This window comes from Chinchilla lanigera, unplaced genomic scaffold, assembly GCF_000276665.1.
Source record: "Chinchilla lanigera isolate Chin_1 unplaced genomic scaffold, ChiLan1.0 scaffold00160, whole genome shotgun sequence".
NCBI classification, from domain to species: domain Eukaryota; kingdom Metazoa; phylum Chordata; class Mammalia; order Rodentia; family Chinchillidae; genus Chinchilla; species Chinchilla lanigera.
Genome location: NW_004955561.1, coordinates 1,635,139 through 1,650,268, shown reverse-complemented (window position 1 = coordinate 1,650,268; position 15,130 = coordinate 1,635,139). Strand labels below are relative to the sequence as shown.

Below are 15,130 nucleotides of genomic sequence, written 5' to 3'. Positions count from 1 at the left end.
AAAAAAAAAAAAAAAAAAAAAAAAACCTAGGTTCACTTCCCAGTATCACAAAAAAAAAGAAACAGAAAAGAAAGCTGAGGTCCCTTCTCCCTAACTCACAGGTGAGAGGGTACTGGGAAAGCTAATGCTTGCTGTGTGTTCCTTGCCAGATGCTGGTTTCTGCCTCAGCCCTTTTCCTGGATTAGACACTTGTCTTTCCACTGGAGGACAAGAGTCCTCAGCTTCTTCCAGTCATCAGGGTCCAAAAAGCTCAATGCTGTCCAGTTTCTCCTCTTTGTAGAGCACGATGTTCTCCATCAGTTTCCTTTTAGCCTCATTTATCTCAATTTTCCATGAAGTCTCTGGACCTGAAGTTGAACAGAAAGTAAAACACAACTTGAACAAAATTGACTAGTATTGTAGCTTTTAGAAAGTCAGACTTGGAATAGCTAAATCTTGAAAGCAGCCTATTGTCTATGAACAGATTAATGGATAAAGAAAATGGAATATTATTTTGCCATAAAGAAGACAAACTTAGTCATTTGCAGGTAAATGGATGCAACTTGAGACTTGAGATGTTAAGTGAAATAAATCACAAACACAAGCTTAAATATCTCATGGTTTCTCTTATATGAGAAAACCAAAGTATAAATAATTTTGAGAGCAAAGTAAAAGACAATAGGAAACAAGGAGATAGTTCTTTTTTAAATGGGATAGGGACGAAGAAACGGAGGGGGCGGGAGGAGAAGTGGTTCCGGCAAAAGGACAGCAGTTCAGACTGGGGCGATGCAGAGACGGCAGTGAGACAGGTGGCAAGGGATGGGAGAGGGTAACGGAAAAGTGGAAATGGGGGGGTGGGTCAAGGAAGCCTATGGGTTTTCTTGTGCTTGGATGAATCCTTAAAGGAATTGGCAAGGAAGGAAAGATTAACGGAGGCTGCGCTTACCGCCCTGCGGCCCACAGGAGTTCGCTTGCAGCCCTCCTGCCTCGGCCTCCGGGCCCACACTGGGCGCCGCCCCACCGGAGACCAGTGCCTGGAGGCCAGCGTTGTCCACGTCATCGGTCTCCTCGGGTGTGTTGGCGGCGGAACCGGTTCCTGTAGAGAGCCCGCTCCACTGCAGCAGCGCACCCCGCCCTCGAAGCCGCTCCTCCACGGCAGCCACCGAGCCCCGCGCCTCGGGTAGGAGACAGAGAGCGACGTGAGCAACCCAAAGCCACACCCACCTTCCGCCCCGCCTCCGTCTTGCCAGAGTACGGCGGCTGAGATGGGCCATTCAAAGAACCCCATTCTTCATACCACAGTGATTGGTCTGGCTGGGGCACATGACCGAGATGGCCAATCAGAATCCTTCCTTGGGATTTTTGATTTACAGCAGTAAAGACTGCTTTCCAGTGGCACAGGCTCCCATCAAACACGGGATATCAGTTCAGAGGAAGGGAAAATGAAGCCTCAACAAAGAGCAAAGGAGAGACAAGCGATGGAGAGACAGACACAAATAACAGCATCTTCGATGTTGAGACTGGGTCTAACTGCTCTGAAAGCAGAGCAAGGTTAGTCCTCTGCTGTCTGGTTAAATGAGCCACTTCGTTCGTTCATATTATCCCTTCCTGTATGTCTGTGTTCTTTTTGAGAGTTTGAATTTCTAACACTTCCAACAATAAATGCACTAGTAATACAGATGTTGCCCTTGAGGGCCCTTCTGGTTAGCAAGATTAGAAAAATCAAAGGCATGCAAGGAATAAATGTTTCCATTTAACACATACACAAAAGGCATATATACAGACTTTTTAACTTTTTCTACAGTATAAGAGATTGAACGCAGGACCTTCACACTGAGCTACATCCCCAGCCCCTTCTTATTTTTTAACATGGGTTTTGCTAAGTGCCCAAATCGCCAAGCCTGAGCTTGAAACTGCAATCCTGCCTCAGCCTCCCCAAGTGCTCTAATAACAGTATCACATTTCCTTGGTGCCTTCTAAAAGTTCAGTGTATAAATTTACATATTTTACACACAGTGCACGGTAGATTTTTCATTTTCATAATTTTCAGATCTTAATTGGATTTATCTTAGTTTTGTGGAGCTGGGATGGAACCCAGGGCCTCACAAATGCTAGATAAATGCTGTACTACTAAACTACATCTCTAGTCCAACAATGAGTTTTTAGAGGCCTGGACATCCTACCTTATGCCATTCTTGCTAAGAGGATAGAAGAAAAAAGAAAGGGGACCTACAAAGAGGAGGGATGAAGCATATTCATAAAGCAAGCAGAATCCTGTAAGCATCAGAGGCTCTGGTCCTGCATACCCTCAATCCCAGAACACACCTGCCCTCGGGTTCCCCGTTAAGCACCACTGCCCCTTTCTGCTCATAGAAGCTCTGTGGGGTAAGCTACTTGCGACCAAATCCAGTCTTGGTGTGTGAAATCCTGTCTCTGCAAACCTGTGCCCAGTGAGGCAGACCCAGACAGTCCCCAGCAAGTGAGGCCCGATCAGTGAGGCTCACCTCCTGCAAGCTAGTGTTGCGCCTCCGCAGGCAGAGGCAGACAGCTGTGGCCAAGGCCTCAGCACAGTCCTCAGGCAGCGACCCAGCTCTCTTCTCCAAGTGTTTCTGGCAGATCTCTTTTACTGTCACCTTCTGCACCCCCGTCTTCCTGGAGCTTGGAATTGCACTGAGGAGTAAATCTTTCTGTGGGAGAAGAGGGGAAAGGCCTCCAGTGAGCTGCAGGGTAGAGCAACCACCATGTGCCGCCCCCCACCTCCAGGCCTACCCCGGAGCCCAGTAGTTTCTCAAAATACACACATTTAAAGCATAAATGCAGGGGCTGGGGATTTAGCTCAGCGGCAAAGCGCCTGCCTGGCAAGTGCAAGGTCGTGAGTTCGGTTCCCGGTACCAGAGAAAAACCAAAAAAATAAAATAAAATAAAAAAAATAAAGCATAAATGCAAGAGTCCCAGAAACAAATACAACATCAGGAAGTAGAACATCACTCAACTACCTATATGCAGTCCACAGTACACTTATAACACAGCCACAGGCCTCTATTTCTTCACAAGTAAAATGGCAATCACAAAAACATCTCTCCTAGGACAGACCGAAACATTAGCAGAGTACTGTAACTAAAGCACAAAGTATACCTCACACAGAAGAAACATACAGTCGATTACTGGTGATAAACAGTACTGGTAGTAACGATCATGTACTACGTACTGAGCATTTTACTTACATTAATAATTTAATCTGATTAGCAATTAATAGGGGCCCTTTCTGCCTTTGCTAGTGCCATGGCACACATGAAAAAGGCAAAGGGAGGCAAAAAGAAACAGCAAGTTCGGGGCTGGGGATTTAGCTCAGCGGCACAGCGCTTGCCTGGCAAGCACGAGGTCATTAGTTGATTCCCGGTACTGGAAAAAAACGAAGAAACAAAAAAAAAAAAAAAAAGAAACAGCAAGTTCTCAAGCTCATTCTGACTGTGCCCGCCCTGCAGAAGGAGGAGTCATGCATGCTGCTGATCACAAGCAGCTTCTCCAAGAGGAAAATCAATGCAAACGGGAAAGCTGGGGCTCTTCGGGGCAGGGACTATAAGCATCAAAATGAATAAGAGCAGGTTTCAGGCTCTCCAGAGTTGCTTTTTTTTTTTCTTTTCTTTTCTAGGTCTGGGGCTGGAACTCAGGGCTCTGAACATGCCCCGTCACTGGACTACACTGCAAGCCCACCCTTAAGAAATATCTGAAGACTAATTTACACGACTGGTTCAACACAGCTGCTAAATGCAAAGACAGTTACAAATAACATTACTCACAAATTAACCAGGACGAAGAAGAAAAGATGAGGATTGAAACTTTCTTATTTGGAGGGGCTGGGGATTTAGCTGAGCGGCACAGCGCCTACCTGGTCGCCTTTCCGGTACCAGGAAAAAAAAAGAAAAAAGAAAAAGAAAAACCAAAAAAAAAAAAAAAAAAAAAAGAAACTTTATTTGGAATATTTCACATAAGATCTTGAGTTGAAATTGAAGAATGACATAAAAATTACATACAAATGGATAATCTCTTATAATACAAAACAAACACTTTGAAATGTAGGATTCAGGACTTGGGGTGTAGTTCAGTGGTAAAGTGCTTGCAGAGCACATGAGAAGCCCTGGCTGGGTTCAATCCCCAGCACCACAAAAACTAATTTTAAATATATAATTACAGCTGGGCACAGGTGCATATATGCCTGTAATCCCAACTACTCAGGAGGCTGAGATATGACCATAAATTCATGACCAGCCTCTGCAACTCAATAAAACCTTGTTTCAAAATTTTATGGGTCTTTTTGCGGGGTGGGAGTTGGGGTTTTTCTGAATTTTGTTTTTTGAGACAGTGTCTCACTATGTAGCCCATCCTGGCCTTGAACTTGAAGTGATCCTCCTGCCTCAGCCTCCCAACTGTTGGGATTATAGGGTTGCACCTGTAGCACCACACTCAGCATTCAAAATAAAATTTTAAAAAGGACTGGAATTGTAGCTCATGGTAGATAGCATATGTAATGATCCTCTGGGTTTACTCTCTAGTACCTCCAAAAATATATATCTACACATTTATTACTCTTTATAAATGTATAATTATATAATTATAAATATGTAAAATGTATACCATATAATATTTTGTACTATGTAAGAAGCTGAATTCTAAAAACTATGCAACAGAAGATATGATATAAATAATAATTATATTTCTATACAAATATATATTTGGCACAAAACATACCTTATGTAATACATATTTCATGCATAATATGGTATATGTTTATATATTCTATGTTCTAAATACATTATATGAAACACATTGCTTAATATAAGAAAATTAATATGTAATTATGTACACTATTAACAGAGCTACACTGCATTAATTATATCATATTAACATAATTTGTTTTCTATTTGTCTCCACAAGTATAATTTGTGTTAATAATGTAACATTTGTACATACATTTTTATACAATGTATTTGTCATATATAATATACTTTAAATAATACCATATATATCTATCTTTTAATTATATATTATAAAACAATTTGTTACATGTATTAATCTCATTAACATACATATGTATTTCAATATACTTTATATATTACATACTACATGCTATAGACAGTCTATATCATGTATGTAAAATGCAAAAGCCTGATGAAACTCCATGCTATGAATATAAAATATAAATGATAGTTTATATAAATAATATGAGCTATATGTATATATTCATACATAAAATAAGAACCAGAGTTCGGGTTGCCAAAAATAACAGTAGTTATTTCCAAGAATGATTTTAGTTATTCTTTCTTTTTAGTGGTACTGGGGATTGAGCCCAGGGCCTCTGCACCAAGCTACATCCCAGCCCTTTGTTTTTTTTATTTTTTACTCTGACACAAGATCTTGCTAAGTTGCTCAAGCTGGGCTTGCATGTGCCACCACATCTGGTGGTGTTTTGTTTCGTTGTTTTGTTTTGTGTTTTGAGGTGACAGGGCATCATGCATGCTAGGACCCTTGGTCCCTGTATGTTTACTTTTTTTTTTTTTTTTTTCGGTCTTTTTGAGACAGGGTCTCACTATGCAGTTCAGGCTGAGCTCACTTTGTAACCCACACTGGCCTTGAACTTGCAACAATCCTCCTGCCTCAGCCTCCTGAGTGCTGGGATTACAGGCATGTGCCACCACTCCTGGTTATGTTTACTTTTAATGTCAAGAGTTTCTGTGTTCTGTATTTGCTATCTGTTAACTGTGGCCTTCACAGAAAGCCAGGATTTATGTGACATCTGGTACCTGCTGACTTTCTCTGTCCCATCTCCTCCCTGTCTCCCTCTGATCACTACACTCAGCCATGTGGTCTTCCTTTTTCCCCAGAAGCCCATAAGGCCATCTTGCCCAGGCCTCTGCCCTGGTGGTGGCCTCAGCCTAGGATGCACTTCCTGTGAGGTTCCCACGCCCCCTCCCGCAGGTCATCTGGGTCACTGCTCAGCTGTGACCCTGTCCACGAGACGCACTCTGGGCTTGGCCTTCACTCCCCCTAACCTTACTTCTAGTTCACTCTGGGCACATGCTGCTCCCTGAACGACACATTTTTATTTTTCCGAGTATCATTTCTTTTTCCCCACTGGGATGAAGGCTCCATGAGGACAGAAACCTTCTCTCGCCCACCAGTATCCTTCAGTGTCCAATTCCAGTGCCTGGTTTGCAGCAAGTACCTTGGGCACATTTGCACAAACATATAAGCCAATTTACTGGTTTTGGTTAAGTTTCATATTTTCTTTTTGTGTAATATTTATGTATGTGTGTATTTTGTACCAGGAATTGAACTCAAGATCTTGCGCATGCCAGACAGGCACTTGTGCTGCGAGCTATATCCCTGGCAATTTTATTACTTTTATTTTTTTTTTAATTTTCTTTGTTTTTTCTTGTCTTTTTGAGACAGGCTCTTGCTCTGCAGTTCAGGCTGGCCTTGAGCTCACTTTGTAGCCCAGGCTGGTCTCAAACTTGCAACCATCCTCCCGTCTCAACCTCCCAAGTGCTGGGATTACAGGCGTGTGCCACCATGCCTGTCTTTATTACTTTTAAATAGAAGCAATTCATTAAATGTGAAATTAATTTTTACCACTCTATACAAGCTTTCATACAAATACATTTACAATTCAGAAAAAATAGTTCTGAAAGATTATCTGCCATGAGTTGCAATGTTTGCTTCAAAAACAAATGAAATAGCTGGATGTAGTGATGAATACCTATGGTCCCAGATCCTTGGGAAGCTGAGGCAGAAAGATCACTTGAGCCCAGGAGTTCATGGTCAGCCAGGGCACCGCAGTGAGACTACATCTCACAAAGACAAACACGCAGAGCTGGGCATCCTGGTACACACCTGTAATCCCAGAACCCCTCAGAGGCTGAGGCAGGATAACAGTGAGTTCAAGTCCTGCTACATAGCAAGATTGTGTCTGTCCCAAAAAACAGAAACAAAAGACAACCAACCCACCAAAAACAAAACAAAATTAAACAAGCCCTACTCTGTCTGTTTCCCCATCCAGGTTCAAGGATCCAACTTTACACCCAACACCATCAGGGATTTGTACCTGGAGACTAACAACCTCTAGGGGCAGGAAACACTCTTCTGACCCTCCTGTGTGATTCCCTTGGGTCTGGGTGCCTGTAAGTGTTTATCTTTTAAAGCATTAAAATGGTGTTAGTTGAGCACTGTGGCACACGCCTGTAATCCCAGCACATGGGAGGCTGAGGCAGGAGGATCACTGTGAGATTGAGGCCAGCTCAGGCTATATGATGAGTTCAAGGACAGCCTGGACTGCATAAGGAGACCCTATCTCAAAAAACCAAATAAATGATAAATAAATAAATAAAACCCCAACAACAAAACAAAAAAAGAAAAGTACACAAATCACTAAATAACAGTTGACTGAAGCATCTGACTGATCTACAGATACAGAGGTCACCACTATCTGGGTGGAATCATACAGTGCTTACAGCAACTGGCTGACAGGAGCACTAGGACAGCTCGCCACCTCATGCTCTCCTGGTGGAAAGACAGATCTTATCCACAAGCTGCAAGAGAGCTGAGGACGAATCTCCGAGAGATGCTGCGATTTCACAACAGAAAGTCAGCCTCTCCACAGAGCTGCTACCAACTGCCCCTTGGGCAAGAGGCCTGGCCAAACGCCTGGGCTGTGTCGCAATGGGAAGCACCCACAGCCCAGGAGCGTTCCAGAGAAAAACACTGACCATGAACCCAAAGCAAGTCTCAAGCACAGGAAATATGAAGAACAGAAACGCACACACAATACCACAAGGACATCATCAGCAAAACCAGACTGTGAGACGATCTACATAGCATAGATGACCCACTTTATGCAAAGATAAAATGACATACAGAAAGAAAAGGGAGGAGGGATCCAGAAGGAACAGAATAGGCTTAAGAGACAACCGAAATAGCCAGGTGTGGTGGAGCACACTTTCCAAGCCCACTTTCTTCATCTGCAGACCAATACCATAACTCTATTATCAGGATTCTGTGATGATCCAGAAAGATACTGTATGTAAGGTGGCTGATACACAGGACAGTCAAACTGTAGTGTGGTATTTCTGAAATGACATTGTGTGTGTGTGTGTGAGAGAGAGAGAGAGAGAGAAAGAGAGAGAGAGAGCTATTTGACTTATAAGGGGGAAAGTATAGTTTTCATTATAGAAACCTGTTTAAGAGGGCTGAAATAAATTTTCAACAAGTTGAAGATAAATCTATCTAACTGGCTGGTGGGTAGAGAAGGAATGGGTTTTTCCTAGGCATCCTACACTCCATTAGCATGAAAAAGCTGGTGGGGCCTTGGGTTTAAAGTTACTCTGCAAAAATGGAAATCAAACCCTGAACTGAGGTGTACCTAAGCAGGTACAACCACCCTACCCACTTGGCACAGAGGCCAGATCCACCAGCCAGCCGCTGAAGACTGCTCCTTACCAGGTACACGGGGCTCCGGTCACTGTCCATCGCAGGCATGCCGGTGAGGACCTCCGCTAGCACCTGCAGAGAACAGAACACAGGCTCAGCACAGCCAGATGCTCAGGCACCAAGGCAGCAGGAAGCTCTGGCCACAAGGGGAGGCTGTCCACACATCCAGCAGCTTCCCCGGGGAGCTAAGGAGACCACCAGGCTGGAATGGCAGGAGCAGAACGGACACACAGAGGCCCGGCTGAGGGAGGAAGCTGGCCTAGACAAGGCCTCTAGAGGCTGACCTGAATGGACAGGAGGCTGTGATCAAAGAGGGGAAGTGCAGAGTTTAAGACTGGAGAGGTCCGGCTGGGTTCAGCTGTGTACCGCTCACTAAAGCCACACTTTCATTTCAGCCAGCGTTTCTCCCGCTGATGCAGAACAATGCTTTGAGAAAACAAAGCTCCACCGCCAGTGAACCTGGGAAACTGCACGACTCTGTGGTGAACCCACAACCACCATGTTAAAGGTTTACTGATGCATTATAAGCGCTACTGAGCTGGGACAGGTGGTCAATGCCTGTAATTCAGCACCATAGAAGGCTGAGGCAAAACGACCGCTAATTCAAGCTCAACCGTTCGAAAGGAAAGAAAAAAAAGGGAAGAGAAGGGGAAGGGAGGGGGCTCTAACTAATCTTGTAAAGAAACCTACTGAACTCTGCTTAACCTAGTATTTTTCACCACAAAGACCATTCAGCACATCCATCCTACAGCAATCTCACAGAACTGGGATGTGTGCTATAGAGATTTTGGCGACTGCTCCACTCAGATCACGAGCTCCTGGCCATGACTGTGTTTTAGTTACTCTGACAGTCCAGCTGCCTGGCAAATGGTCATAAAGAAAGGGCTGTAGGAACAGCAGGAGGACACAAGCTGGCACACAGCCACTGAATGGACAGTTGGCTGCTGGACAAATGGGTCAACAGATGTTGGGGCAACTGCTAGACAGGTGATTGAGCTCTTAGGGTTTAGAGCCTGCCTTGGTTACTTTTCTCTTGTTGCTGAGACAAAATACCCAATGCCCCAAATTAAGAAAGGAAAGGTTTATTTAGCTCACACTCTGTGGAGGTTTCAGTCCTTAATCAGCTGCCTCCAAGGCAGGGTGGCATGGCACAGAGGCAATACTTCAAGGTGGCACAAGACAGCGAAAGCAGCAAGAGCAAAGAGGGGGTAAGACTTTTTTCCTTCCTTATATTGTACATTGGCTGTCCGCCCATGCCCACACCATCTCCATGCCCTCCTCTCCCACAAGCTGAAATGTTTACAAAGTAAAGACCCTGGCCCCCTGCTGAATCACTTAGTTGAACTTTTAAACTTCCCAAGTCGATACAATGAACATCCTAGAGCTAAGGGCATGTCCTTTTCATCCCAGGATGTAGAACTGTTTAGTTAAGCCTCTAGACTCCTCAAGTTGACACAGTGTATCAACCATAACAGAGCCCATGGCAACCGGCTTGCTTTCCCAGCTTCCTGGCCACTGTGGGTGAATGGCTCTCATGGGGGGAGAGGGGGCTGCTCTGCTGCTCTGCTGTTCGGCTAAGGCTGAACTCCCAACACTGTGAGCCAAGATCAACTCTTCCTTTAAGCTGTAGTTGTCAGGTAAAAATTCTGTCCCAGTAATGAGAAAGGGACATGAACAAAGACAAGCAGACAGGCCACAGGATGGATGCCTAGACTGGAATCAGAGAAGTCAGGAAATATTACCACAGCCTACTAAAATCTGGACAGTCATAAATATCTTTACTTTGAGGGTTGACACCTTCTTATAATAAACCTCAGTAATTATTGTAGCCTTTGGATTACATACAGTCTCTAGCACATATCCTATATGTTACTCTTAGCTCAGAGACCACAAAAATACTCCATGGATGCCAGGCATGGTGGTACATAACTGAGGTCCCAGCTATGTGGGAACCTGAGGCAGCAGGGTCACCTGGGTCCACCAGTTTGAGACCAATCCAGGCAACACAGTCAGACCCCATCTCAAAAAATAAGCCAAGTGTGGTGGTCATGTCTATAATCCCAGCACTCTGGGAGGCTGAAGCGGGAGTACTACACGTTTGAGTCCAGCCTGGGCATCTTAGCTACTTAGTGAGACCCTGTCCCAAGACAAAAACTAAGAAAGACAGGAGATGTAGCTCAGTGTGAAGACCCTGGGTTCATTCAATCCCAGTACTGCCAAAAAAAGAAAAAAAATGGTAAAAGTATGGCTCAGTGCAGAGCCCTTGCTGAGCATGAACAAGGCCCAGGCCTCCATCACAAGTACCACACACACGCATACACACTAGGTGGACCCGATCAGGCCTGGCACTAGCACAAAAACCGTATGCTGTGCTTACAAAGGAGCTAGGGGTCAGCAAAGGGGCACAGGCCCAAGTCTGAGCAGTAAAGGAAATCCTTACTATCCCACTGCTGAAGATGTCCACACGCTTGGTCAGCTGCCCAACCCTGATGAAATCTTCTGGCACATATGCTGCTGAGGCCTGGAAAAGGTGGGTCTTCATCACCGTGTATTCTGATCTTTTGTGGACAGGATACAACTGAGCCACCGGATGAGCCAGCTTAGGGGTAAATTCTTCATCCAGCAAAACATTGGAGCTGTGACAAGAAGCAAAAAACCCTCACTCTGAGTTAGAGAAGATGTGCCATGGAGACCATGGAAAATAATAGTGCTGAGTGTGTCAGAGCCCCTGCAGGGGGGCTACTGGAGACCCTTAACATGGAGTTCTGAGCCAGCGCTGCCACAGGAAGCAGGGCACTGGAGTCCAGTCCTCCAGCAAATAAGGGGCTCTACTGCCCAAGAGGTGCAGCTCCCTGATCCCTGCAGGGCCCACCCTCATCAGCTCAGCCTGTCAAACTCACAGCCTGTGCCAAAGCTGTCAACCTCTAGCTCTGACCGGCAGGTAGAAGTCTACATATCAGCATCCTTTGTGACTAACTTTCCCAGTCAGGGGGAATAAGAAAAGCAATTTTTAAAAATTTTAAGGAGCAATAAAAATATCCTCTGATCCAGTGATCTAGTCAGTGGGAGTTACCTCAGAGAAAATATTCCAAAGAGCAGGGTAAACCAAGTTCCATGTGTGGAACTAACCCCAAACAGTATTTTAAATAGCAGACACCAATTCCAATAATCACTCATAAGAGTGATTAAGTAAAGTTATGGGCAATTCCCATCAAGAAAAGACTAAAAACTCAGGAAAAAAATATGATAATTTACCATATAGAGCAACACTTACCATGTTTGAAAAGGGAGGAAAACAAAAGATGAACTGGTAACTGGGTACCTATGCTACTTAGAGCTATGGATGTGTGTGGGGAGAGCGTGAAACAAGACACAAGAATCGGTATGGGGATGTGGCTCAGCGGTAGAGCACCTGCCTACCACGCACAAGGCCCAGGGCTCCGTCCCCAGAACCACAAAGAAGAAAAAAAAAAACCAGAGGTCAGTACATGAGTCACAGTGGCAGGTCTCTGAAGCCTCTCACCCTTTCATTTTCTTTCTTGCTAGTACAACTGTTAGAAATCAGGGTAGCGGAGAACTGCCATGCCACAGAGAAGCACCGACACAAAATAGGCCCGCCTGGAGATGTGCGTGAACCATCCCGACATGGAGAAACCTCTGGGAAAACATGCCACCCGGTGGGTCGCTCTTGGCCCTGTCCTTGAGAGCCAGAAAGGTCCGGAGTCAGTGGAGGAACAGCCGATGAACAAGGACTCAGGGAGCACGAGAGTACTGACACCTGATGACTCAGAGGTCCAGCTGACTGGGGATGCGGGAGCCATTCGGGAGCTGGAGACCAGGAGGACCTTGCGCAATACCCGGGGAGACCCCCTGGAGGCCATTCTTCCCCTAACTGTACAGGCTGCCCTGGAGGAGCCAGTGACGCTCCGGAGAGGTCTGCACCGAGACTTCAGGGATTAAATGGGTGCCCAATATTCAGATTCTGTAGAACCGCCTTTATGGAGCACCGTTGTCTCCAAGGAGGACCCTGGGAAATCATGACTATAGAGAAAAAAGTGGACGGCCCGCTGCTGGACACCGGCCCTGGTCTCTCGGTCCTTCTTTTCAGCCCTGACCTTCCTTCCAGCCGTCACACCTCAGTGAGGGGAGTCACTGACGAGGAGGTAATCCGCTTTTTCACAATCCTTGGGCTGTAACTACTTGCTGGATCTTCTTGCACATCTTTGTTTTCCTGAGAAACACTTTGAGGATACCAACATGTATTGCAGCAGCCATTGATGATTTCCTACCAATCTGTCCATAACTCTGTAATGTTTGTATTGTTCCTATGCTATTTTGTAAATGGATGTATGTTTGTTATTATCTGTTTTCAACAACAACCATTGAGAACAGTCAATGATTATTTGATTGATCACTCATGTATAGCTCAATTTGTTTTCCCTAGAGACCACTTTGGAGAAACCAAGATATAGTCCAACAACCATTGATAATTTCCTGCCATTTTTGTCTGTAACTCACTATTATTTGTTTATTTGTTTTCCTGAGAAACTATCTTGAAGATGCCAATAGGTAAAATAACAACCATTGATAATGTCCTACCACTTTGTAATTCGGTGAATCCCCCTCTTGCTATGTTGTCCTTCTTTTATTCTTTAAAATAAAAAAAAGATATATTATGTACAGGTACAAATTCCTTATCATAAATGTGAACATTATACATGACAAACATGTACCAATAAAAATATTTTAAATAGTGTAAAAAAAAAAAAAATCAGGGTAGCAGAAAAGGGAAAGGCTTCCATGTTTCACATGCCAAACTGAGAGGACTCTGAGGAACTGTGAGTCCCATGGGTCAGGGCTATTTCGGGCAGAATTTTCTAGAATATTCTGGAATCTCTCCCATGATGCCAGGCCCCAGGTGGGGAATCTCTTACTCTTGGACAGATGCTGCTGAGACACTAGGGGACAGGAAACCTTCCCAACAAGCTGCTGTGATCAATAGATACATTGGGCAGGACCACTGAGAGGAGCTGAAGCAGAGAGCTCCAAGGTCCAGACATGGCTTAAGGACGGGGTCCAAGCTGGTGGCTGAGCAAGTGGAGAGTGAAAAGTGGTGGGGTGTGGAGGGCCTGCTGCAGAAGAACAGCTCCACAAGCCCAACGTAGGAAGAGAGCAGTGTGCTAAGGGCTCCCAGGGCATAGCCCAAAACAAACACAGACACGGGCAGGCACGAGGACACAGGGAAGAAGACAGGGGCGCCCCAGAGGAAGCAGGGCTCAGCCCTACAGCCAGGCCCTGGAGACCAGGTCACCCTCCCACCTCTTAACATTGCCGTGGATGATGTCCAGGCCGTGCAGATGCTCAACCGCACCGAGCAGCCCTGAGCAGATGCTGACAAGCCGGGGCCAGGGCAGGAGGTCTGAGTCATCCTAGGAGAAAGAAGACGGGGAGCAAGGGTCACACGGCACCAAAAGCTGCATCCTTGCTCCCATCTCCTATGCCTCCCTGTCCTGTCTTCCACAGCATAGCTTGCTGACGAGGGACCGTGCATTTCACAACAGTGGCCTACCTGTGAGGCCTAGTGCAGTCATGCTAGCTGTGTGACTTTAGAAAAGACTCCTAACTCGTCCTGTCTCCTTGGGTATAAAATGGAAATGTTGGGCAGAAGCATAGTTCAGTGGCAAAATGCCCACTGAGAATTTGTAACCCCATAGGTTTGGTACTGATCCTCATTCCCAAGAAAAAGAGAAAACAGAGGACATGTTCGCCCTCGTGTTTCACGATCACCGTAATGACTCAAGGGGCCACACGGGAGCCTCTCATGCTGCCTCCCACGTAACAGGTGCTCAAAATCCAACAGCTTTTATATGACTGCTATGACGGCAGCTCCGGACCTCCCCTCCAGCAGGGGCTGGCTGGGAGGGCTCGGGCTCAGGGCTGCACACAGTGCGCGTGGGTTTCCTGTATCCTGGGGGCCATATCAGAGGCAGAGGGGATGACAGGGAAGGCTGAAGCCTCGCACCAGCACTGGGCTACGGCTGTTCCACCGACACTGAGTCTCTGGGCTAGATCAGCACCTGCTTTCACCTGAGGCCCGAGGATCCACGCCCTTTAACAGCTGGCCTGGACTCTGACAGCGGGCTGAGGCTGGAGGCCACCACAGCCCAGGGAAGCCCTGCTCTGATGCTGTGGCTGTATTTCCTAGCATAAGTTGCTTGGCCTCTCTGTACCAGAAACTCCACTTCTGGAAAACAGGAAGATGCTTCTTTGATGGCGGCAAGGCCTGAAGGAAATGACGTGGGTAAAGACCTCCTTGAGGCGCCTTGCTGGGAAGGACTCTGCAAAGCAGCAGTTTCTGGTATATGGTAAATGAAAGTGACACCTGACCTCGGCCAAGGGAAGTGACAGCTGTGTTGTGGAGAAACGCTCTTTCTTTCATCTGAGGAGTTGATAAGCAGGAGATTCTGTTTTAAAGTTATAATTTCTTTTTTTTTTTCAGTCAGGGTGTTACTCAGTTCGGGCTTTAAGCTCACTATGTAGCCCAGGCTGGCCTCAAACTCGTGGTGATCCTCCTGCCTCAGCCTTCCGAATGCTGAGATAATGGGCATGTACTACCACTCCTGGTTAAAATTATAATTTTTTTTTTTTTTTTTTTTTTGGTTTTTCT

General features: G+C 45.7%; 1 protein-coding gene across 1 annotated transcript in view; it reads right to left on the bottom strand.

The window, feature by feature from the left end:
* Irak2 (interleukin-1 receptor-associated kinase 2) overlaps positions 1–15,130 on the bottom strand; it is a 64,427-nt gene continuing 49,297 nt past the window's right edge. The window contains exons 8-13 of the mRNA XM_005413066.2: positions 13,783–13,892; positions 10,904–11,099; positions 8,473–8,535; positions 2,484–2,666; positions 926–1,154; positions 1–347 (exon numbers count right to left, since the gene is read on the bottom strand). Of these exons, the coding sequence (XP_005413123.1) occupies positions 235–347; positions 926–1,154; positions 2,484–2,666; positions 8,473–8,535; positions 10,904–11,099; positions 13,783–13,892 (894 nt within the window). The 3' untranslated portion in view covers positions 1–234. The remainder of the gene's footprint in view (positions 348–925; positions 1,155–2,483; positions 2,667–8,472; positions 8,536–10,903; positions 11,100–13,782; positions 13,893–15,130) is intronic.